The sequence below is a fragment of the Accipiter gentilis genome, chromosome Z (assembly GCF_929443795.1).
Source record: "Accipiter gentilis chromosome Z, bAccGen1.1, whole genome shotgun sequence".
Classification (NCBI taxonomy): Eukaryota; Metazoa; Chordata; class Aves; order Accipitriformes; family Accipitridae; genus Astur; species Astur gentilis.
Window position 1 is genome coordinate 22,178,178 of NC_064919.1, and position 26,411 is coordinate 22,204,588.

General features: G+C 36.5%; 1 protein-coding gene across 3 annotated transcripts in view; it reads right to left on the reverse strand.

The window, feature by feature from the left end:
* The window catches only part of CEP120 (centrosomal protein 120), a 41,410-nt gene extending 15,129 nt beyond the window's left edge, over nt 1–26,281 (reverse strand). Inside the window, exons 1-18 of one of the 3 annotated variants that reach the window (XM_049794824.1) lie at nt 26,065–26,281; nt 23,778–23,934; nt 22,738–22,852; nt 21,705–21,846; nt 19,955–20,079; nt 18,533–18,730; nt 16,183–16,410; nt 15,720–15,927; nt 14,556–14,669; nt 13,115–13,292; nt 10,724–10,873; nt 9,673–9,855; nt 7,282–7,378; nt 7,040–7,192; nt 6,285–6,374; nt 5,718–5,810; nt 3,904–4,065; nt 200–322 (exon numbers count right to left, since the gene is read on the reverse strand). In XM_049794824.1, the coding sequence (XP_049650781.1) occupies nt 200–322; nt 3,904–4,065; nt 5,718–5,810; nt 6,285–6,374; nt 7,040–7,192; nt 7,282–7,378; nt 9,673–9,855; nt 10,724–10,873; nt 13,115–13,292; nt 14,556–14,669; nt 15,720–15,927; nt 16,183–16,410; nt 18,533–18,730; nt 19,955–20,079; nt 21,705–21,846; nt 22,738–22,852; nt 23,778–23,934; nt 26,065–26,116 (2,568 nt within the window). In that variant the 5' untranslated portion in view covers nt 26,117–26,281. Of the gene's footprint in view, nt 1–199; nt 323–3,903; nt 4,066–5,717; nt 5,811–6,284; nt 6,375–7,039; nt 7,193–7,281; nt 7,379–9,672; nt 9,856–10,723; nt 10,874–13,114; nt 13,293–14,555; nt 14,670–15,719; nt 15,928–16,182; nt 16,411–18,532; nt 18,731–19,954; nt 20,104–21,704; nt 21,847–22,737; nt 22,853–23,777; nt 23,935–26,064 lie in introns of all 3 variants that reach the window. The other 2 variants (XM_049794826.1, XM_049794823.1) reach the window with 2 other exon arrangements.
* Between the last annotated feature and the right edge of the window lie 130 nt (nt 26,282–26,411).

Consider the following 26,411-nt stretch of genomic DNA (forward strand, 5'->3'; position numbering starts at 1 on the left):
AACACCGCTGCTTCCTCTATAGAAATAAGGCCACTCAGCCTTATTTGTGTCTGAGTATTTAAAGTCTGAAGAAATTCTTGGAAAAAGCCAAACAAAATGGACAAATTAACCAGTTTATAATGCAAGTTTATTCTGCACCTCCCTTATCAGTGAATGGACCACTGTGACAGCTTTTAAAGACTAGAAAAATCCAAGATACCTTTTCTAAAGTGAGAAGATTTATTTCTGATTGTAGCTGGATTTCTGGTTTGCTACTTTGCTGTTCTTTGTATTGCTGGAACTCCTTCTCCAAAATTTTATGCTTATTTTCTGCTTCATAAAGCTACATTAAAGATATCAAGATATAATGCAAGTTAGCAGAAAACCCCATTCACAGACAAAGAATTAGGTTACAGAACTTAAGTTACTCCTTAGTCCCTGGAACAAACATCTTACGGTCAATTATCCGACATAAAACAGACACTGAAAGCTACACATTCATAATTAATGTTTTCTTAATGATGGCATACAGTAATGTTTTAATAGGAAGAATTTTAAAGAGGATCTTTGCTCAGTACTAGAAAGAAAAAAACAGTCTGTCCTCATATACGGAAGATCAAGATTTATAAACATTGCTGTTCACATTTCTAAAATGTCTTGCAGAAGAAACACAGGAAACAAAACTATTTGGATTTACACACATCTTTTAAAGAAAGACAACAGTTTTATCTACTATATGAAGTTTTATTACTTACTCAATTTCACCAGCATGACTTGTTTAGGAACGTCTGGAAGAAGAAACAACTAATACTTTGTACAGCCAAATAATGATTTAGAAGAAAGGCTCAATGTGACTAATGACTTAATGTACCTCTGTCCTACTGTGTACTTCCACGGTTTCATGAAGATTTTGTAGAGAGCTTTGCTTTTCATCTTAAAATGGCCAATTTGAAAAATGATACTAATACACAATTACTTTGCTACAAAGAAAATAAGTCAAATGTTTAACAGCATTTTTTCATTACACTATATTAAAAATAAATTTTTTTTATGTTTTCTAAGAGTAGCTTACATACTTACTCTGTTAAATGTTATTCACCTATAAATACCTTAATACACCTGATTGAACTGATGCATTCCATCACACAATATGATCCCAAATGCTGTAGTTGTATTTACGACGAACTACTTAATGCAAGCATTTCCATGAATTGTATCCAACAATTTAAAATACTGGGTGAAAATGCTTCAGAAAATTAATTTCTGTTTCAAAGCCTACAACTTCTTCTATTAGTACATCAATATTTTAATTGTTTGGATCTCCTAATTGGGCTCCTCTATTTTTCTTCCAAAACTTCGCTTTTTGTGTCTATCATTTTTACAGCATTGATGTGAGAAAGTAAAGATGCTTCCTAATGAGCCACACAAAAACATGGTTCATTGCAGTTACTTTTCAGGTATAACTGCAACAGCCAACTTCGACAAAAGATAGTATTGTTCCTCACCTTTCCATTTTTACCAATAGCAGACATACAGACATGACACCTATAACAAAGACAGTAACTAATTTCTTTAGCTATAAAAAATGCCAGGTCTCCCTAGAACTTCTACAACAATGTATAATTTGTTGTTTGATTCTGAAAACACCTTCAAATTGAATTTCTCATGAGACCTCAGGTTGTGGACTGTTAGGGAACTGCACAGATCACACAAAGCACAACTTCCTTATTCAGGAAGTAAGAGTGATGTTCTTTAAGGTGGATGCTTCAAGGATATCCTCTTGCACATAGCGGGCCTTACCTCCAAACGAGTCAGACATTTAGAGAACTCTACAATTCAAGTGTGAAAATTATGTATTGACACATCTCCTTAAATGGTAAGGAATAAGTCAAAGCATACTGTTTAGAACTACTATAATTTACTCCAGAACATTCCTTGTTAAAAAAACCCAAAACACACAAACAAAAAACCCACATTCAAAAACGTAAAAAAAGAGGCCCATCAGAACCAGTACCAACAGGAATTTTCTGCTTGTGCACATTACAAAAGGGAACCATCCTACAGAGAGACTCCAAAGCAAACAAATAAAACCCCACCCCACACCCAGCAAAGCAAAACAAAAAAGATTGTCTTGTGCAAAATACGTGGTAACAACCACCTCATACTGAAGCATGAGGGAGATTCAGAATAGCAGGAACAGCACAAAGAAGGACAGACAGGATTATCAGCTGGAAGGAATGGCCTTCATACAAAGACAAGACATACCTGGGCTCGTGTTTGGAAGAGACAGTATGACAACTAAGCACCCACAAATGGTATGTAGCACAAGCACTAAAGGATTCTTCACAATTATTAAGCAACAAGCTTAATGTGAACAGAAAGAAGTTTTTAAGTATACAACACATAATTAAACTTTAGAACTCACTGCCACAGGATGTTGCAATGCTAAAAATAGAAATACTTTTAAAAAGGGATCAGATGAGTTCATGAAGAATACTTTCACTGATGGCTAGTAAATATGAAATGCTGCCTCTGGCTGAGGGTACCTGTAACTCTTGATGGTATTGCTGGATATACCAAAATTTTATTTTCTCATTGTCCCAGTTCTTATTTTCTTGCCCTCTAAATCCAACCATTGCTGCCACAGAACACTGAGCTAACTGGATCTTTGGTCTGATACAGTATATCTGTTCTGAACAGGAAAAATAAAGTGATAGTGATGGTATTGCAACCTAGCTAAGAAAAAAGTTACCGAGTCAAAAGAATTAATTTGGAAGATGTGGCCTAGGTGGTGGCATTTGGCCACTTGAGCCTGAAGAACTAACTATTGGCTATCTTGTCTGGACTGATACAGCATTGGTAGGTGCCCACAACACATCTACGATGCAGAAGTGATCCACTTACCTCTTTAAAGAGGATTGCATTCTGCATTTTGAAACTGCTCATCTCAATTTAATGATAGTTCAGTAGAACTGCCAAAATTAGCATCTTCTAGATTAGCAGCATTTTTTGTACTCATATTTTAAAAGTTCACTGTACTGTGGTTAACATATGCTGACTTGAAAAGAAGTAGGTTAATATCAGTGTTTAATATTAAACTAAAAATCCCCACAAAAACCCAGCACGACTCTTCCTAATACAAAAATATGCCTTTGGCTGATACAGTTCTTTAACTAGTCAAAGCTATTGTGGGATTACCACTATCACATATCAGAAATGAAAAGCACCAGAGCAAGCAATTCATCTACACATGCACATTACTAAGATTTAATCTACTTAACAACAAATTGTCTAACATTGTGACTGCTCAAAAAACCTAGTACTAACTTGTAAAATTTTACAGTATGCTTTAACAGTCAAGAAAAATAGCTAGACTAGCCTTGTCATTAGTGCAAAAGCTATCTTAAAGGACAGAAGAACGTGGTCTAGATTTTCTCAGTTTAATAAAACTACAACTTTCAGAATAGAAGGTCACAATAATAAGATAATTACCCCCCCCAACTCCCTCCTCAATAAGGATAATAGAAATACTCTTTTGCAATGGAAGAATAAAACGGACAGCATAGTCAAGCTACCTAGATGTTTTGCTAGATGTTAATTGCTAACAATTTATTAAGTTACTGAAATGTATACTACTGTTCAGGTTCCACATGTATGTTTGTAATTGCAGTTTGATCTTCAGTGTTAAAAGAAAAACCAAACAAACCAAAACCAAACCCACTGCATTGCAAACTGGCCCTACTACTGAGCAAGGCTGATGGAGATGGATCCCAGCACTTAGCTCACCAAACAATGAAGATAAAATGTTTATTACAAAGTTGCCAGAATGCACTTGGCTCAAACCCATTGCTCAACTTAGTGTACTTACTTTAAAAAATGCTTAAATAAGTAAATGGTTAAGACAGAACATTTAAGTGTACTTACCTGCTGCTGTGAGCGAAGCTTGTCTTCTTCCAGCTGTTTGATTTTTGACCTTTCTAGCTCAACCTGGTGTGCACATTCTTCTCTGGCTCGCCGCACAGAATCCTGTAGCTCCTGTAGAACTCGTTCATGCTCTGCTTGCAACTCCTTCTTTACTCTCTGAAGCTTAAAAATGAGACATATTTATATTAATCCATAGGTGCAAGACCTTTATTTTAAGAGCCTTTCTTACAACAGTTACTACTACTCATGACAGAAAAAATTGTTACACATTTTAGAAATTAAACAATAGAAATTCCATTGTTATCTCTATGTTTGCTATATACTCTTTTATTGGCTTTCAGTTTAACTAATGACCTGCAAATTACTGTATTTGGGCTACAAACATACTCTGGCTTGACTGTTTTAAAAAACGGTGCTATCTGTATCCCTACTGTACCTTCTATGTGGGATTGCTAAAAGCAAATTTTATATCCACCTTTCTCCTACAAACTAAAAAGCTAAATATACCCCTTAACTGCAGAAACAGTGAAGTCACGGCTACAGCTAAGATGCCTTCAGATCAGTAAGACTGCACTCTTCAAACTGAGCATGTTGAGAGAATTTGTCATTGAGCTAAACAGGAAAACAGTCCTTGACATGTTTGAACTTTCTAGAATGATGTTACTGGCCCAGATAACTGCTAGCTGAATAGAAAGCTCTCCAAATGGCCCATTTATCAAACTGTGTAATTGCTAAAAGAACCCTACATCATTTTGTCTAGACACTTTTGGAATCCACTGATTTTTATTATCTCTAAACCCTCAAGTCAGAATCCCACTAAATTTAGAGCAAGTTTTGAGACAAACACATATGAGATTCAAAATAAATACTTTTACTCAGACTGAAATGCACTCGGCCAAACCTAATCACCAGATTTTTAGCATAGATAGTATCTGACTTTACATTTAACATTTACAGCACAAACTGCATCCTGAGGGGTACAGATAGCCTGAGTACAGACAAGGACACAGGCTCAACGAGCCAGTCTCTGTGTTGGGAGCTTTCTTAACTTTGTTCACAAGCATTGGAGGGATTGCTATGGTAAAAAGATTAATTTGAGCTACAGGACAAAAGAGAGAGTTTGTTGGACTGCTAAATCACCACAGCTGTTTACCTATATAATTGTGAGTTTGTTCTGAAGTACAAAAATAGGCAGTTTATTTTCTTTCTTTCTCTTTTCATGAGTAGCTTCCCTGAGGACTTGCACCCCATTTCCTCATCTTGGGGGTGTTCAGTGGGATCTAGAAACAGTGGTAATTACTGGTTTCTCCCACATCTTCTTTGGCCCTGTCACTATAAAAAGAAAATACGAAATGGGAACTCTTATCACATTGCTGGATAACAATGGACAATTGCAGTTTCTCCCAGCTCTCCTTGTTACCTTCTCCTATTTCAATGGTTAATCTAGCAATTATTGTTTGAAGTAAGGCACTCTTACACACACGCACAATGTTCATGTGACAATACTAAACTTAAAATTGAGATAACGCTCATGTTATATAAATGTCTCCACTGACACTGATTCTGTTAAGAATAGAAAATATACAGTTCTAATTCAAGCAAACCACTTAAAAGTTCATTGTATTCCCATTTCAGTAAAAAAGTGTAGTTGTAATAGAACTTGGCTTAAATTATTAGTGCTTCTCTATATATCAGTAGGAATGCGGGTACTTCAGTTCTTATACACAGGTCACAATTGTCTCTACAGGAAACCTCAAACCTTAGAGAAATAGCTCACGTAATTGCATTGTTTAAAATCACCAAACACTATTTACCTCTGATTCAGCACTAAAAAGCTGTCGTTCTCGCTTATCTAGATCTCTCAGGGTTTTCTGAAGCTGTTCTTCCAAAACAGTATATTCTGCTACCTAAAAGAACAACAACAACGAAAGGCATTTTTTTTTCTTGCAATAATGTTTTAAGCGGGTGAAGAATGTACTCTTGCTATGGTATAAAGTATTGACAATTTTTGTTTGGAAGTTCACATATAAAACAAATCTCTAGCTCAATTAGGAAATCACAATGGAGCGCCTTTCTTTCTAATAAAATAAAATGCACAGCTGGGCTGTAGAAGTGCTTTTTGACCATGCAAGTGAAAGGCAATTAAAGTTAAAGAGCCCCCAGAGAAAGCAAGCTAACCAAAAGGATTTCTAACAAGTATTCTATGATTAAGGGCTGCTTTGAATTTTTTGCACTGTTGTAGACTAGATGCGTGCATACCAGTAGGTGTGAAGACTAACCACAGAACCTTTGTTCTACGTTATACTTACAAAACATCTTGTCAAATTTTATAGCGATGTGAGATTTATAATGAGACTTTCAGCAAGTATGAGTTTCCTTACCTTTTTCTTCACTACTGCTTCTCTCTCTCTATCTCTTTTCTTCCATTCTTCTGCAAGTACTTGCATATGGGCCACTTCCTTCTTTTTAAGCTTTAAGAGGAGAGAAAGAAAGAAAAAAAAAGAGGAACAAAACCATCAAACCAGAAAACCAAATCACAACTGTTGGAAGTGCAATTCCAAAGGAGAGAGTACTAGCAGAACTAAGCCTTGAAGCAAAAGAATTAAAAATTAAGTTTTGTACACTGACTTATATAACTCAAGGTATGATTCTGATAGTGAAAGATATTTCTTACCCTTAAGTATAAAATGCAAACTAAGCCCAAGTTTGAGAAAGTACCCTTAGTGTCTTTTCAAAAGAAGCATGCAACTCTAAGAACACCTAGAATGACTTCAAGAGTAGAAACACAGTGATAGATTTGGACTAACAATAAAGAAATGGAGTGTTAATACTTAACACCAATAATCTGAATCTTGAGTATCTACTGTACCTCATAAACAGTAAGGGGAAATTGTGAAGGGGGTATTGTGCATTTCACTACCTACTTCAGTCACTTAACAGAAAAGAATTAACCTTCTTCCTTAAGATTATGGAAGATATTTGTGTATAACTGAGTTTTAATATTCTATATGAACAAAATTTAGCTCTTATTTGAAACAGTGGCAATGTTTAAGAAAAATGCAGTTAGTATTCCTTTCACCAATTCTGTTAAAGCTTCTCTGGCAGTCATGCAGTTTAGAAAACAAAGAATAAAAACCTGATTTTCAAATATGTCCTCTTGCATTTCCTTCCACATTTCTAACTCCAGTGCTGCTTTGTATTCAAGAGTTTCCCGAGGTTCTGGATGATTTTCTGGGGTACGACGAGGCTGAGTACGAGGGACATGCTGTTGTTGACCAGCACCTACACACTGATACAATAACAGTAGATTTTTGACTGGAAACCCAACTTTTCAAAGACGTACTCAAGGAAATAGGATAAGATTTATGTAAAATTTACTTGAGATGAATCTGACACCAGAACTTCTTGCATTTTGACAAGCCCGTAGTCTTCCAAAGTGATAGCATACGAAAGTTCTGCTATTCTGTTGCCTGACCTATGAATAGCATTAGAATGTTATTTTAACGAAAACTGTCCTAAAAATACAGAAAGTGAATTATAAGACAACACACAAAACACCAAAACTGAAGTGCCAATAGGTTCCCTGTAAGCTCAGAAACTCTAAACAGTTGCCTACGTCAGAGCCCAAACACGCTCCCCCATGTATATTGTTTTAACTTAGGGACTGATTTATACACTTACAGTAAGCTTTCTGAATTTAACAGATAACTTGTCATTGGGAACCTATTTAACTAACAGCTTACTATAATCAACACATACCTGTAACAAGAGAATGATCAAAAATCTAACAAATATACCTGTTGACTACAGGCATTGCTGCTGACTTCATTCTAAGATACTCAATGAACTTCATTAGTCTTGCTTTTTTAAATGTTAACAGTAACTTTCTAGTTATCCACACTGTAGTAAGTCACTTAGCATATAATGTATGGTATGCCATCCTTTGATTACTAAAAAACACATTTCTGGAAGCTTCAGCACAGAGAACTGACAACTTTAAATCCACTTATAGGTTAAATAAACACCTGCTCTTGTACAGTGAAAAAATGTCTAGATAAGAAATATTTTAATTAACTAATTTGAAATTAGTTGCAGTTTCTCCTTAAGTAGAAAAGTTTGTCTCTGGCTGTCTCATCTCTAATCATAGACAAAATGTAGTAAACAACAGTGGTTTTCTACACAGATATTAAGAAATATGCACAAATCACGTAACTGAAAGTCATCACTAGTCTAACATGAAAGTACACTGCAGTGTAGACCTGTACTTGGTCTGGAACAAAACTATCATTTCAGTTATAACTACTCAGTGATGCAAAGGCAATTACACAATCACTTGAAGCCTGGAAGCTACAGAATTAGGTATAAAGCAATTTGCAACAAAAGGCTGTAGGAATTAACCATGGCTGTAGTTTTCACAGAAATTCTCTTCCAGCAAATATAAACAGACAACACTGAGATATTTTTACAAAGGTCCAATCTTCTATGCAGCTATTTGCAAAGGAAAAAAAAACAACCCAAACCCAAACATTTGTACTTCACATAATTTAAAATAAATTACTGCATTAAATTCTTACAACTTTCTATCAGTCACTGATTATAAAACAAAACAAGATTCAAGGTAGCGGACCTCAGAAATCTGAGCAAATGAAGTCAGTTTAACATATAAATGAAAAAAGAAAATTACACAAACAAGAGAAAAGCTAGAAAGGGATCAGCATAGCAAAATGCAGACCTAATTACATTTTGAGAATGCCATCTAGTGGTTATTTTGTGCAAAACCAGGTTTCATTTTAACGAACTTCCTATTCATGAAAATCTGAACATTAACATACATTGAGATCATAAAGTATAAGTCTCTACAGAATCAGGCCATAATGGCTTTCACACAAAAATTCAGAGATCAATTTTCTGTCAATTTGGGAGAAGGGGGGTATCCGTCTTTGTGTCAGTATGCTGACACATAGCTTCCTGTGTGTCAAATATAGCATATTTTAATTATCTGTAGGATTAGAAGTTTAAAACCGACCTCAGTCTTAATAGCAATTATATTTATTTCTAAAGGCATAATCAAGTTCCATTATCACAAATTAAAAGATGAGGGTCCAGACACTGATTGATAGCACAGTTCACATCTTCAGCAAGGACACAGGACAGAAGTAACTATAAATTTAAGTTTCTTCATACACTTAAAAAAGAACATCATTCCTCTGCGTAAATGAACATTTATCTTCAGACACAATATTAACCAATAACCCTGCTCCTTCTGATGTACACAAGGTCAAACACCTGCTACAGAGTACAAACCTGAAACAGGAAACCTCTCTATTCTCTGGATGTGTATGTCCTCCTAACTTTCACTGAAATCAGTTGCATCTAAAAGCACAGGAGGGACAAACAGTCTTAACTACTTCCTGGAATATCAGCAGCTTTTTGTAACTGTTAAGTAACTTACTCAGGAAAGTGAGTCAATAACATTTTTTCCCAATTATTTATTTCTTTAATCTGTCTGTGAAGCTTAGCCAATATCATGATTATATAAAGGTTTATTACTATGACTCTGGTAGTGGTGTCGGGTTGCACAATATGCCTGTGGCAATTTAACTTTTAATCTCTTGGATGCCTATTCCCACCCCATATTGCAGTACTCTGAAGTCTGTTTGCCTATTCAAAAAGGTAAACAGGAACAGCTTGCCCTTTTTCAGGGAAATACTAAACAAACAACTCTACAAAACTTGCTACGAAGTAAGTAACTTTTTAAAATGGTTTTACCCTTGTGCTGCTATGACACTGACTGTTTCATTACAAGTCTGACGCCAGCATTGTTCACCATTACCACCCAAGAAACGGGTTTTTTCCGAAGCCAAAACATTTGAAAGCTGAAGTCTTGCCACTCCTAGAAGTAAGTCTTTAGCTGTTTTATCTTTGTGCCACAATTCCACCAGCAGAGGTAATCTAAAACAAAGAAGTGATTTTAGTGTCAGGCATAACACAAAAGAGGAAGCATTCCTATTCATTTGGGAAAAGGACCTCCTGTTCTAAAAGTAACTTCTCATATCAGTGATGGTCACAATTGTCAAACAATGAGGTGGGTTTACTGTCTGTTTCACAGAGGAATGAGACTGAATGACTTTGTATCTTCTCCATCACTCACTTTGGTCAGATTATCGTTCCTTTCTCCAATTATTAGAAAGAACAATGCTGCAATGGAAGTGATTGACTGAATAATGTTAATGGACCTAGATCATCTTCATTTATAAATACCTATAAATAAATTTTAGTCAATGCCACTCATAGTACATCTCCATCACCTCTTCTTTCAAAACGGCACTACTTTGGTGATTCTTTATTCTACATCTTAATCAGTTATCAAAAGCTGGTGGAAGTGCTAAGAAAATTGTGCCACAGTCCTCAACACTGTACTCAAGTTTCCTAGGTACTTGCTGTATTTTCAAAGTTATCAGACAATCATTGTGTATTAAAAAGAAAAATAAAATACCTATTTCATTTGAAGTAATGCTTTGTTAAAACTATGCTATCGACCTTTAATTTAACAACTTACAGCAACAGCACTTGTTTCTGCAATCAATGATCCCTGCATAAGTACTCAAGAGATAAAAGCAAGAATTTTAGAGTCCCTGACTTTAAATATAAGTAACAAAGAAACTGGAAGAGCAGTGTATTAAATATTCACTGGCATTAGCACTTCGATTCTTTACTAAATTCTCAAACTGATGATCAAGCAAAAAATTTGAACTTGTGACTGCATTTACAAAAAAAATAGAAGAAGTGTAATTAAGATAAAAATAATGCGAGTTATCACCTAAAGAATGTATCTTGAAGCTGATGAGGTATAGTTGCAAAGTCAAATGCACAGTAGGACTGTGGAAGAAAGACTTCCATGTTCTTTCTGACTTCTACAGGTGGGCTGGTCATAATAGGCACTGCACTGCCAAAAAATGGGTAAGAGTACCTAATAAAAACAATTAAAAGAAAATCAAATAATAATTTAATAAGTATACTCTTTTCTTATACCTTCTGCAACAAGGAAGCCAGTTTAGACATCTTTTACTGAAGCATGACTTGTATTAAAGTTAGTAAAATTTGCACAAATACATTCAACTATAGAATTTAGTTCTCAAACATTCCTGTTTTCATTTACTTCAGCACTGATCCAGCTTCATTTATATTTGCTGTTATTTTGACAAAAAAGCTTTAATGACCTGTGTGTTCACAACCATATGAATTAATCTTTTATTAAAATTCTGCAATTATTATATAAAGTGAGGAGAGAAATAGAAAAAAGGAATATTATATTCAGATGTAGATTGCTGCTTGGGAACATTTGTAACTATATTTCAGCCAAGACTGGTCTAACACACAATAACTTATAACTAAGTAGACATATACACAGTGTCAGAACTATTTGAAAAATTCAGTCACATTTGAAGAATTTAGGTTTTAATTCCCACAGTTTTAACACTAAAAGGAAAGTCAAATCATTTTACAAATATGATTTACAATGTGGCCTGAAACTACTCTACTGGAACAATTCAGTGTATGATAAACTACAACAAAGGCGAAACCAATAACCTCTTGAACTTCACTTTGCTTGAATTGATGATGCCAGCTGTCAGCTAAGTAACTAATAAAATAAATGTGCATCAAATGCTGCCACTTATAGATGTTGATACTTCAACTGTTTTTGCAAAAACATTTAAAGAGCTTGATTAGACGTGAATGAAATAATGCTCCCAATATAGAGTGAAAAGGCAATTTTTTTACCCTGCAACTTTTCTTAGCATTTATGTGTTTGGATGTTTCTCCTCTTCAGTTTCTGCCATATTCATCACTGACTGTAAAAACTGAAGTGCCTGAAACAGCAAAACCTATTTGTTGTCACTGTTCTGAAACAAGTTAGTTTTTGGAGCGTTATGTGACAAAGCTTTTTATGTGACAAAATTCCATCCTTTGTACGTTGTTTTCCACATGCTATTTAATAATACAGCCTATACAGAAAAGCATTAATGATGCAATCTGTATTTGTTGTGTTTTAAACTATTCCAACCCTCTACCCCAAGCCCACCTTTTCATCCTAGGTCAGCGAAAGCTTAAACTCTAAGATTCATTAACATGAATAGACTTCCTGATGACTAGTTAAAAACATATTGAACCAAACTGTGTCAGAACAACAAATGCAAAGCAAATACAGATGCGCCTCCACAGCTACAAATATTCAACCCTTTCAAACAGAATCACCATTTAAAGATATGTTTCATCACAAACACCAAAAGGCCCCTAAAAGAAACTAGAAGGCAAACTGTGAAAACTGCTATGAACCAATGCCATCAATAACTAATATTCCATAAGTAAGAATTTTTTTTTTTTTTAAAAACAACAAAATCATCCCTCTCTCTACAAACTCTTGATCCTATACTCTAGGGAAAACCTAAAACAAAACAAACAAGTTGTCAAAAGAAACTTTCTCTCTTCACTGGCAATGTTAAAAAAACAACCAAACTCCTACCTTATACAGATACTGGTTTCCATACCCTTACTTTTAATTGGACCTTCACCTTTTTAGTTCTTATTCCTCCAAATTAGCATTCACCTCCCAGCTAACATCTGCTGATTCTCCAAAAGTGATCCCATACTTTTCTTTCATGTTGACATCAGTAACAAACTAATCTCTAAGCAATTGCTCCAGCCTAGCACTGGTAGTTTTCTACTTTTGCTTCAGACACAAACCTCACGTATCCAAAAAGCTTGTCTTTTTTTTAAGTCCACAAATTAATTTAACAAAAAAATGCTGTCTCTTATTAAAACACTACAAGGAGTTCTTGGTGGTGACATGGAAAGCTACAGAAATCACTCCTTCAATCAGCTGCAAGGGCAGCCAGAAAGTAAGGAGACGAGTAACCCTTTTCCTTTAAGGACTGAATGATGACCTATATTGTCCGAGGTCAGATATTCAAGTGAGATTTAATACAAATTACAGTGCAGGTTAAGTGTTACATACTATCTTTAATGCTGTAATGCTCAGAAGTTTAGTGATGAGCCAGATGAACATTCCGAAGTATTTCGCTACTGAAAGTCAGCTACATAAAAGGCATCAGACAGCATACTGCCAGCAACCATTCATATTATGAAGGCTTTGTATTCAAAAGAAAAATGCTGTTATTACTAAGAATAAGACCAACAAAATAAGCCATACCTTAAAATGCAATTTATTGGAAAACCAACTTTCAGACCACGTAGACTTCGTAAGTCTATTGAGAAGCAAAAATGGTGAGAGGCTGCTGGAATGACAATTTTCTGTGCTGACACTGGCTCAGAAGAACTGGATGCACCCACAGGGTTGGGCTGAGATGCAGCTACTGGACCATTATCAGCTGAAAACACAGAAGAGAATTTGTGCACATTTTTAATAATCTGTTCTGCCCAAATTAACAAAATATATTAAAGATGGGTCTCACATTTTAAATGCAAGTATAGATAGGTTGCTTCCCCAAGAGATTTCAATTCCTTGTAATATAAGCTAATACTATGAAAAATAGTCACTCTATTTGTAAGTTACTGCTTCCAAAGAAAAAACACCAAAACCCCAATAATCTTTAAATCTTCTTAAAAGATTCTGTAATATTTTTTCCTTATTTTATTACTCTTCAAAGGTATGTGTGTTTATCTCACTGAAGAAAAGTTTAGATTAAGATCCAAGATATTAAATTCTTCAGAAGGATGATATAAGACTTCAGTTTCAAGAGTTTACATAATTGTTCCTAGCCAACTTGAGGGCATACAGAAGAGGGGGGCTTACAAAAAAATATCATTTGTAGTAACTTAGCTTGCTTTGAATTAACTAACCTCTTTAGTCGGGGACTGAAAAAGACAGACCATCAGGTCAATTACAGTACTCATGTAAGGCAGCATCAACTATTGGTCCCAAGCTGAGGTTTGATTATTGAAATAAACAAAAAGGCTCTAGCTAGGTCTGTAAAGCACATCTGCTTATGCCCTTTGATCAGAACCCACCTACTGTGACATCCATTTTATAATTTAGAAAGCAGAAGCTACAGTGAGTGCCTGTCCAATTGCATCCAGGCTTCTCAAGTCCTTGCACTGGGACCCAGTACTGCCTTCAAAGAGTAAAAGGTCAAACTACGAGTTTTACAGACAGGGTCTTCAAAAGGTATCCTCCAAAAACGTTTAAGATAGTAAAGCAGAGAAAGAGGCAATGAAACTGTCAGAGAACTCAAATGCCTTTTGTAACTGCTAGTTGTTCTGATCCTCTTCATAATTATCTAAAATATTTCCATTTCTGTCATTTTTGAAGAAATACATCATTGCTAGCATTGACTTTATTTTTTTCCTGCTTGTTTTTGAGTGTTTTATTTGCATTAACAGTAACTGTACAAAAAGAAAAATTCAGTAATACTTCAACATCAGCTAGGTAGCACAACATATGAATGATAGTTTTCAGTGATTCAGGTAAAATGTCACTAGATTGTGTGGTGCAATGAAATGGCTGAATAGAAGCTTAAGGCTGTCACAGACAAGAAAACACAAGTTGCGTGCAGCCTACTGTTAAAATTCATTTAAGTTGTACTATATTCAGATTTCATTGACTATACTAAAGTTGATAAATTTTGCATTACTGGAATGTTGCAGATCTGACAATAAAGGTGACTTTGCTCTGCTCTGCATTTTGAAAACTGGAAGCTCTTCAGTATACTCTTTGTTAACGTCTTGGCAAGATTCAGCCACCAGCCCTGAAAAATGAACATGAAATGACATGTTTTACACCTCAAACCAGAGAGTTATAAAATTGTTATTACTATTAACAAAACCAGCACAACCCTGGATTTCTTAACCACAGATTCAAACTAGCTGCTGGGCTTACAATACTTTTTCTTGACACATTCCATATAAAGGACTTAATCCTTGCTTAGATAAGATCAGTTAGGATTAAAAGAAAATTTGGCTGAACTAGCAGGCAAATCCTGAAAGTATGTTCTAGGACACAGATTTTCCTCTACAGAACTGCATATCTTTAGGACCAATCTCAAAAGAACAGTTACACAAATATCATTCAAGAAATGATTATTTGGCTTTATTCATAAATCATCTTAGGAAGATGCCTGTTCAGTAACATTTAGCAAACTAATATTCTTTCTTCTGAGCTTTACTCTATCATTATAGCATTTCTTCCTCTCTCATCTCTGTTCCTCTTTGAGTTCTCCCCAACCCAGTCCTCAAATCAAAAACAAAACAAAGGAAACCTTAGAAGGTTACATGGGCTACCAAGTCCCTACAAAATGATAATGTAAAAACAAATAAACAAACCCAGTTGCTTGGTTTTGTTCAGGAATCTGCAGTGTGAACATCTGTTTTCTCAATTTATTACCCACAGAGTAAATTCCTTAGAAATCTTAAAAATCCCACATTTCCCCTGCCTTTCTATTTAATAAATGTGAATGTTAGACCATTTCATCTCCTCATTGAGCAAGTCAGTTTCTTCATGGGTATTGTACTGAACATTCCCATTCCCGAATTCAGGGAAATTCCAAACATTTCTGGTATCATTTTTCAAGCTGATGACCATCCACATCATTTGTAATCTACACACCACCAAATCCCCAATCTGGCTCATCACAGCATTTTCAAAAATGACTGTGTTCAAATTAAAACATCTATTCTCCTCCTGTTACTTGTTTTATGTAAAAAATTCTTAATTACCTGAAATTCATCACCACAAATGAGTAGTACGAGATCCAAGACTACACTTGACAACTGGGGAAAAAAAATTATATAGCACATACCCTTTTTCTTTAGTTTCATGCCTTTTTCAAACTTAAGGGTTTCCACTTCACTTTCTGTTGCTTCATCTTCTATTGAAGAAGAATGGTTAGCTTGAGACAGGACTTCCTGGGATCTCTGCTGCAGGCTCTCTGTTTTCCCACTCGTAGGTGAAAGAACTTTCTCCTGTGGCTGTTTAGGTTCAGTTGGAGCATTTAAAGGAATCAAAGGCTAAACGAAGTGATACAGTTTTCTTATTGATCATGGCTTGCACTGAAAAATTCTGTCTACAACATTTCTATAGTTTGAGATGATTTTTCCAATGTAGAAAAAAGAAGCAATGAAAGGTTTATTCATATAAAGCAACTGACTCTTTCAGGTTTTCTTTTACATACTTAACTGTCAAATATGGCTTAGAAATAAAGGGGGTTTTTTAACATGAAACTGCAACAGTGTCTACACCAACAATAAACAAGTATGCTATACCTGGGCATTCAAGCTCTCCCTTTGCAGAATTACAGACACCCCAACAGTAGGAGCCATATCCAAAGGCAACTGCGGCAGTTTCTGTTTAGCTCTGTTTGGTGGAACAAGGACAAATGCTCCTTCTATTGCCACAGGGTGTTGATCAATCTCAGCATTTCCTTTCTTCAGTAGTCCAGATAGGGGTATTTCAGTGCTTCCAAGAGACTGGTCCCCACAGCAAAGATGGATCTGTATATATACAGAAGTGCTAGAAAGTAACCAGCATTGCATTTCCACTTGAACTGTCTGTTCACTTTCTACTAAAGGTAGCATAAATACAACAAATTAAAATGATCATCCCTAGTCCTGTCCCTGTATGCTCAGAACAAGTGTTCTGAGCAGTAGAAGAACAACTACAAAATTTCGGTATTGAGCGGGTTGGATTTGCTAGCACAGTAGCAGATCACTGCACTGCCCTTCTGAGGGCCTGTCATATCATCCCTTCTGGAGGACAAATTCAATAGTCTGTGGCTTCTAAACACAGCACAGATTCTTGTCCTTGATGTATAGCCATATAAAATGCATGACTGCAAGGTAAAGAGAAAAAGTTATTTGAAAGCTCAGCCTTTGTGCCTATACTTAGATACCATTTAAATAGCAAGGATTTTTGGTGTTAAGTAACTGTGTTCTTAATTCCTGGCAAGAATCATTATTTGTTTTGCAAAACTTAACTGAACTCTTTCTTCCTTCCACAGCTTAATATTTATATACCTAAGTAAAAGAGAGATCTTAAAAAACCCCAAAACACACTCTAAGTTAATTTATTTTCCTCAGTGAAATTTACCCTTTCAAACTTACATACCAACTTGCTCTGTCCCAAATAAGAGTCACTTCAGTTCTGTTTTAGCAGATCAGAATACTGTATTCTGATCCTTAGTATTTATTACACTTAATAAAGACTTTAATGCTAAAAGTTGTCAGCTGCCAATATATACACCTGCGTGTGTATATATATGTACAAACACACACACATACATACAAATACAATCATATACAATATATAACCCCCCTCCCCCAGTCTGGCAGCTACTACTTTTTATGACCAAAGTCTTCATTTTCAGAAAAAAAATATATTAAATATTAAGGAACAGAATACAGTGCTCTGATCCTGTATCATAAATTTTAAAAAGCTGAATGAGAAGTCAGAGAAAGAAAACTGTAAATCAAAGTGTAGATCTGACCTCATGACAACTTTTGTTCAAAAAGTCATTCTTTAACATGATGAAAACGTGTAATTATCTGTATGTGTACATATATGTAATATATGCTGTATTAAATACTTTGTTGCAAGACCATAGACTAAGATTAAATGCCAAACACATCAGTGTATAAGTTTCTACAAAAACTGTCATTAGAAAAACACTTGAAGTTGAGAAAAAAAAATTCTGAAACAATTGAAGATTTAAATAGAAACATTCTTAAACTAATCTGGATAACAAAACTAGAATGGTCTGTACAAGTTTAGAAGAACCCCCAAACTTTAAAAGGGTCCAGTTCCAAGACGTCATGTAACAAACACTGTTGTATTTACCAGCTATGTTATTAGAAACCCTATACTATCCTCAACCAAATAGTCTCTTTTTTAATAATGAGTCAAGTGTGAGCCAGACACAGATTGCCATAAACACTTGCAATACTACCCAATATTTAGAATCATAGAATCATTTAGGTTGGAAAAGACCCTTAAGATCATTGACTCCAACTGTAAAGCTAACACTGCAAACTCCACCACTAAGCCACATCCCCATTTAAAGGAATAGCTAAAGATAAGCAATATCCCCTAACAGCCCAAATACGGCTGTAGTATATTTTAAAATCATATTTTGCTAAGGAGTGGGGAAGAAAGCCAGACCTCCCTTATTATTCACAAAGCATGCTGAGGACAGTGATTTTGGAACTTAGGCAACAGTGACCTGAGCAGCTGGTGTGGCTTAGGTTATCACAGGCAGCATGAAGCAAGACTGTGGGCTGCGTATGGTCTGATTGCAGAGCAGGTCCCACAGCTGAGAGCTCTTGAGAATGCCACAAGTTCTTTGGGAATATAATGTTTCAGCAATACCTTTCGTCATGACATGTAATGCAGCTTACTATAGCAACCATACTAAAGAGACTGTGCTCCATCAGAGCTAGGAAACTTACTGCTAAGGTTTCCCTCAAATCAGCAAGAGAATCAACTTATATTTGAGCCAAAATACTGTAATACAATCCAGTTTTGGAAAGAGAAATGCTTTTCAGTTTCAGCTGAAGCCATATTCCATTTATTTTATTTTCATTATTTATTTTCATTCACATTTGAGAAGAAACAGCTTACCTGCAATTTTGACTGAGCACAAAGATAAGCTTGAAGGACATCAGCTGTACTACGTATTTGAACTGAAGCTCTTTCTGGCTCAAAGTTTGGATTAATTAAATCAGTGAAAGGTTCATTTGTGACATCATTTCCCAGTAATGAGTAGTAGAAAAAAAACTCCGGCTGTCGTTCAGGAAGCTTCATAGTACTAGGAACTAACTAAAAGAGATACAGAGAAGAAGAATATATCTCTTTCATTAATGTACAGTTAAAGTAATCCTTAAGCATTAGCTTGGAAATTAAAGAGCTTAAAGTGATCTCAAACTACCGAGCAGCTGACCGAAATCCTAGCTTGCACTACAGACAGAAAATAAAAAGAAAACACTTATATTCTTACTCAAACTGAATCAAAAAAGAAACATCTTACTTCACAAAAGCATACCAGTAACTTGTAAAATGACCCATTTTTAACTACCTTCAAGATTTATCAGCACCAAGGGCTGTAACTGACATCATATATTCAATATCAAGCTCTGCACAAATACTCAGAAATGAGCAGTGCCTCCACAAAATATTTTTAGTGTAAATAAACAATGCAGATTAGATACCAAGTTATTGTATAACTTCTGTGATTGAATAAAAGACTGGAACAGCCAGAAACAGCTACTTCCTCCTGCAGCCACTACAACTGAGAGTTCAATGTCTTACAAGGTACAAGGTACCCCAGAGTGATCACTGTAAATTTACTTCACAAAGCCTTATAATTCTGATGTGGAGAATTATTTTCTCTGAAAAAAGATGAGAAGACTGAGGAGAGTTTGTCATGCACTGTGATAAAATTATATAAGATCAATTAAAATCATGCTGGCTTGGAGTCATGACTTTCACAGTAACTTGGGCATGCCTATATTTTTTAAATCAGGCAATGTGTATCAGTGTGCTACAGTACAGCATAAACACAGCAGTCGAGATCTAAAGCTGAAATAATCATATTAGCATGGCATTTCATCCAAGCTAATAAGTCCTTCCCTTAGGCAACATATAATCTCTACCGTTTCACATATCGTACAGATCTGAAAGGTATTTCATTTGAACTTCACGACATGGGCATCACATTGAAAACTGATATTATCCATACACATACATTTTATACTATATTGGAATATAAATCTGTGCATTTCACAAAAGTGCATAATTTAAAGTAAATGCAGTTTTAGTGCATTCTGATGAATTCTGATCTTTCATCTGTAGTTTGACATGTCAGCATTACATAAAGTTTTAAAATCCAAATTAATGTATATTAATTCAATATGGGACAAGTTTATTTATTGCAAGAAACTTACAAGACAATAAAAAAATCCTAACTAGAAATAAGGCATGGGAAGGAAAAATACAAACATAGGATAGTACTTCTTAAAAAATACACATAGCAAAGAAACAAACCTGTTCCAACTGTGTGGCAAATGCAATGGTTACAGACAGGACAAAGTGGTCTCTGCAATACTCTGCTGGTCCAATTTGATGATAGCCCTCTTCTTCATTCAAGATTGGTACAATACTTTTAGGGTCTAGTCCAGAAAGATGGGCAAATGCTTAGAGAATAGAAAAAATTAAGTAACTTTTGACCTTATTAATTGATGCAGGAATCTTTATATATAGTTATAATTTTACCCTTTATTATGGTACATCTAGGAAGAAAAATTACAATAAAGATCTTGATGCTTGGTTCCAAAGCATTTCAACACAGAGAAATCCTTAAGTATACTTAGGTATAGCTACAGTGGGCACAGGTGTTATTCTGAACACTATGCTAGAGAGAATGCTAGTGCATACTTTTCTTTAATGTTACAGTGAGTAACATTACATTGACTGGAACTTCATTTCATTAGGTTAGAGTCTACCATGCTTTTTCTTTATTGTACTCAAGAAAGGAAATGCAAGACAGTAACTGCACAGGACAACTTGTTCAACTATTGAAAGAAGTGTGATGTCTCACTCCACAGACCTCTGGAATGTTTCATTTAAAGATTTTTCATCTGAAGTCTTCAGTGCATAAAACACTGTTTGTATTCTGGTTTACTAGTTTCTACTCTACACTGCCAGTAATTCAATACATTTCAAAGCACCTCAGGTTACACCAAATAGGAATAATCACACAGCACTTTTAGTTATGAACGAAAAGGCTCCATTTCAAACACTGGAAACTTTAGACCACTTAGGTCAGTGAAACAAACAAAAAAATAAAAATCAAAGCATATGAATCCTAGAAGGAAAACATCTCCTTAACTATTAGACTAGACTAGAACTGGGTAGTCTAGCTTTGTCATACCCAATGCTTGGAACATTAACTTTAAACCTGCAATTATCTACATGTTTTTCTTCCTCCATTGCCTAAATATGGTATTGACTAATCTGGAAATGACAAAAGAAAGGGAAAGCTGGCAAACTTGTTTGTAACAATTATTCCACAGAAAGCATGAAGGGGAAGACAGTGCTAGATGAAGGCAAAAGGGATTTCTTGTATTTTCTGCCAGTGTCATGAGGGGTAGGAGAGCTCGTGGACAGATCACAAGGGGAGTGTAGATTAACAAATCATTGACAGTAGTTCCTTGTCTCCTTCACAAACTTTACAACATGCAAAATTCCCTGTGCTTTGTTGTGAACCTGAAAGGATGGAGTAAGCTAGGCAATTACACTGGAACTTCAATACTGCCTTGACCACTCTTGCAATGCAGCCAATTCATTGAAGTCTGGGCCAGAAATGTAGCGAAACACTTACTGCCACTGACAAATGAAAATATTGCACTACTTTATAATTCCAAGCCCGAAGTACTGAAACTGCATTCTGTAAAGGAGCTCCTTTCTTATTTCTTTCGTTACAGAACTTTCTAAGGCCCTGAAATATGAGTAAAATGCCATAGGAGTAAACTATGAGTCCCTGATTCTGATTTTAAAGATCAGTTCGTTTGCAATTCCACCCACCTGAAAGTCACACAATTACTACAGTAAAGCATCCTTGTAAAGTTATTACCACAAGGTACATTAATCAGCTGTAAAGGATTTGCATTGGAAATGCTATGAAATTAAAATTCTCTTGAGACTTAAACCAACACGTTTGCAACAAGTGATACACTCATCTGGCACAGGAAGGTTTTAAATTCAAAGTGAGTGATATTCTCATTAAGTTACTTACCCTTCCCTTCTCTAGGGGGCGCATCCTTTGCTTTAAAACCATCAACCAGTGCTTTTGAATCAGTCTCCAACACAACACCTACTTGTATTTCAGATTTAAATTTAGTGTACTTGTTACTAAGCAGAGGATACCATTTTGGTGCCTACATAATTAAAAACAAAAATAAAACCAAAAGCATTTAAAAAACCCAAGACAATAACATACTATTGTTACAGAAAAATGAAACTTGCTCTAGCATTTCTACTTCTTCATCTACAGAAATATACCTTGGTTTTTGTTTCCAAAAATTTGGTCTAATTTGAGTAGACTATTATACTAAAAGATTCTATAGAATGATTTCTGGATGACTAGCTGAACATACTCTTTTCCAAGTTAGCAAGAAAAATACGCCATAAATCTTTAATTAGAAGAGAAAAATCTTGAAGTTCACCACTGAAAGTGCACAGTAAGTTATATGGTTCACAAATCCTTAGGAAGTGTGATGTCAAAATAAGACACCAGGGTCCTGTTATGACCCATAAGAGTTATGTTTTGATCAAGAACAAGGAATTTTGATTAATTAAATTCATATAAACTCTTGTATTATGTTTATTCTATGTTGTGTTAAGGGGCTAGAACTTCAGATAACGTAACACCACATCTACTGAAGCCCATAAAAGCCTTAAAACTTGATTTGATGATGGACAGTCAATTCAATTGCTCAGTATCAACTGCTTTGATAATTTTTTCCAGGCAATTAAATCATGGAATTGCTTAAAAGTATTGCTTTACAAGTGTTCCAATTCTCAAATTCAAAAGTGCAAGGTTACTGCAAAAGTATTTTCATTTGCCCATGTTCTTATGTAAAGTCAAGATGTCTCTCCTCTTTAATAAATAAAAAAAAGAAAAAAACAGGAGACAAGTACACGATCAACTAGGAGTCATGCTCCAAAAGAAGACTCCCAAGTTTTGCCTGTGCCTTAGTTAAAATTCTATCTGTAACAGTATTGTTGTCAAAACATAAGTTTTTAAAGCTTTATACCCCATAACATACCTGTTTCTTTTCCTGCACAGCTCTTAAATCAAGTACAATATAGCCTATATTCTCTTTAGCTGAAGATACAGGATCCAATGCAAAACACTGGAGTTTGATAGGTGTACGTTGCAGCCTAAAAGAACAACTCAATTGAAATCCAAAATGTAAAATTTATCTCTGCAATTAGTCACACAAAAAAATTCATAAGTTTCAAGCATACCAATGATACAGTTTGTTACATAACTAGTTTTAGTAGGTCAGAAACTGAGTTTATACTGAACATTTAAAAAATCATCATTAACTGAGCAAACAAGTGGATTAATTTTGTAAGAAAAGTGTATTGCAGTTTCACAGAGCCTCAAGTGCTATTAAAAAGACATTAGTGACAAATAAATTCAATCTCATCCACGTACAAGAAATAAGCACTGCACCTCACAGGAAATGGAAATTTCACTTTTGAGGGTATCTTAAAAATAGGACTTATGCAACAGATTATTGTGCAAAGCACCTAACAATACTTAGAGGCACAAATAAGGTTTCTAGCACAAGGTATAGTTAGGCATTTTTCTTTCGTCAAATGTCAAAGATAATATGGCCTTTTTAACTTCTTTGAAAATACGGAGGTAACGCAATCTGTCAGTCAAAACCAAAGGACAGTTATGAAAGCCTTACTTAATTTCTCAGCTCTTCTATTTGATATTTCAAAAAATATGTTACATAGGCTTTTCAGGATTGAAGTTAAGTTAATTCTGTATCACAGTATACATAAGAAAGGCTGAATCCAATGCTTGAACTATAGCATTATTAATTTGCTGTAAGCTGTTGGTTTTATTTCAGTAGTGTTAAGACATACCCTTTAGAATTTTTAAGCATCACTTATTTTGCCATGTACTACTTTTCTTAGTTGTGGCAACATTATGATAGATCAGCATACAGCTAAAAGAAAGTTTCTAAAAAAAATAATCAGATTACAGTAACACAAAAATTGTATTTCAATAGCTGTAAACACAAGAAAATGAAATTTTAACTCCAAATCAGACTTAACTTTCTGATGTTACCTGTGCTGATGAAGTGCTTTCCTATCAAGTTCCCAAGCCAATTCTGTAGCAAATTCTGGCTGATCGGTATGCTCTACAGGATCAGTAGCCAACTGTTCACCATCAAACTTGGCTTCAACTACAAGCACGTGCTTGGGTCGTTTTGGAAAGCAGCGTCCTGTAAAAGAATGTAATTGCCACACACCATCACTAAAAAAAAAAGAAATGAGAGCTCAAATTCATGCCATAAATCAATTACATAAAAATACATTTCCCATATCATCTTCCCTGCGCTTACTCTAAAGCTATGTTCTTCGTATTTAAAAAATAATGTCATCCCACTCTGCAGAAGAAAGAAAGGAAAACACAACATGAAACAGGCTATTTGTGAAGCATCCAGAAATAGCAAGACATAAAGAACAAAGAACAAGGAGAGAAAGAAACTAGGCAACTAGTATGATTTCATTTTGAGAAATCTATGATTGAGAATAGATCAAGTGAACAGGTGAGAGACAGAGATTGAATGCTTTACCTCTACTGCTGAGTATATGACTGTCCCACATCAAAGCAGCAAAACACGATCTAATGAAAGCAGTGAAAGGTATTTTTCCAATTGTTGAAAAAAAAAATAAAAATCACTCCTTGTCATGGTTTAAGCCCAGCCAGCAACTAAGCAGCACAGAGCCATTGACTCACTTCTCCACCCACCCAGTGGGATGGGGGAAAGAATCAGAAGGAAAAAGGTAAAACTCATGGGTTGAGATAAGAGGAGTTTAATAGAACAGAAAGGAAGAAAAAAATAATTACAACAATAATAAAATTACAATATTAATAAAAGGATCAGAATATACAAAACAAGTGATGCACAATACCACTCACTGACTTGATGCCCAGTTAGTTCCAGAGCAGTGATCCCCCAGGCTAACTCCCCCCAGTTTATATACTGTGCCTGACACCACATGGTATGGAATACCCCTTTGGCCAGTTTGGGTCAGCTGCCCTGGCTGTGTCCTGTGCCAACTTCTTGTGCCCCTCCAGCTTTCTCGCTGGCTGGGCATCACAAGCTGAAAACTCCTTGACTTAGTCCAAACACTACTTAGCAACAACTGAAAACATCTGTGTGTTACCAATGTTCTTCTCATACTGAATCCAAGAAATAACACTATACCAGCTACTAAAAAGAAAATTAACTCTATCCCAGCCAAAACCAGGACAGTCCTAGATTAGGAGAGTGCCTAAAGCTGTACAGAATTTGTCCTGGGTCCAGCATCACCCAGTGTTCTGATTAATAATTTAAACAACAAAATGAACATCTTTAAAATCTACATGTATCACAGCGTGGGGAGGGGCTACATGCATGTCAGAGGACAGGATCTTATTTTAAACCCACCTTGCCAAACTACATGAATGGACAGAGATCATAGGATTTACCTGACAAAGTGAAAGCACTCAGCCAAAAAAATAAAACAACCGAACGACCCAAACCAGAAGAAAACACCCAAACAACCCAAACCCCCACACTCACACACTAATTACACCTCAGTAAGCATAATCTGTAGAAATAGAAGACGAGGAATGATCAGCTAGGTATTCAAGTCAACGCTAAAATGAGGTTTACAGTACGTTGGTAACAGGGGACAGAAACACCAGAACACCTACCTTAAAAAAAAAAAAAAAAAAAAAAAAGGAGGGTGGTGGGCAGACACGTGAAACGATCCTGATCATCGTAAGACGTCGGCTGGACTCCAATGTTTTGGTCCGAAGCTTTCTTAAAGTGTGGCCCAGCTGAAAAGACCCCACAGCCAGCCAGCGAGAACCGGGCCTCCGCAGCCCTAAGGCAGGGCTAGCGATGCTGCTGCCCGTAGCTCGGGGAGGGAGAGAGGACTAATGCCATGCGGGGCGTCTCTGCCTGCATACGGGCTTGGTCCGGCCGGAACGGCGGCGAAGGATTCCCTGCACCCGCGGGGAACGGCAGCGGTACGGGGTTTAAACGGCAACACGGGAGAGGCGAGCTTCGCAACGCAAAAAAGACAGATCCCCCGCCTCCCCCCGGAAAAGAAGGATGCTTTCATCCTTCATTTCAAATAATATTTTGGGAAATACGCCCGGAAACAAAGCGGGGGTGGTCCGCCCCGGCTTTAAGATACGTACGTCCAGAGCTTTATTAATACAAGCAGTTTATTAGATGCAGCTTGCCTTATCCCGCTCCCTCCATCACAGAAAACACACCCGGAGGCAGCGACCACCCCCACTTTCCGCCCAGGACGGAGAGGACGACCAGCAGCCGGGGGGCCGCCACCCCGCTTACCTTCCAGGACGGAGACGACGATCAACAGCCGCTCGCCGGCTCTGGAGACCATCTCCCCGCTCTGCCCGGGGGCTGCCGGGCCGGCGGACGGGAAGCGCAGCCGCTCACAGAGCGGAGGACGGACGGACGGACGGACGGACGGGGGACCGCCCCCGGCCCGGCCGGGCCCTACCGCCACTCGCCACCCTTTTACCGCCTCGGAGCCTTTAAACGCCAACCGCCGCCTGCCGCCTCACTTCCGCCTAGCAACCGCGGCCCCGCCTGCCGCACAGCGCGCCGCTTCCGACGCGAGGAGCGCCGGCCCCGCCCCCGCCCCGCCGCGCCGGCCCCGCCCCCGCCCCCGTCGC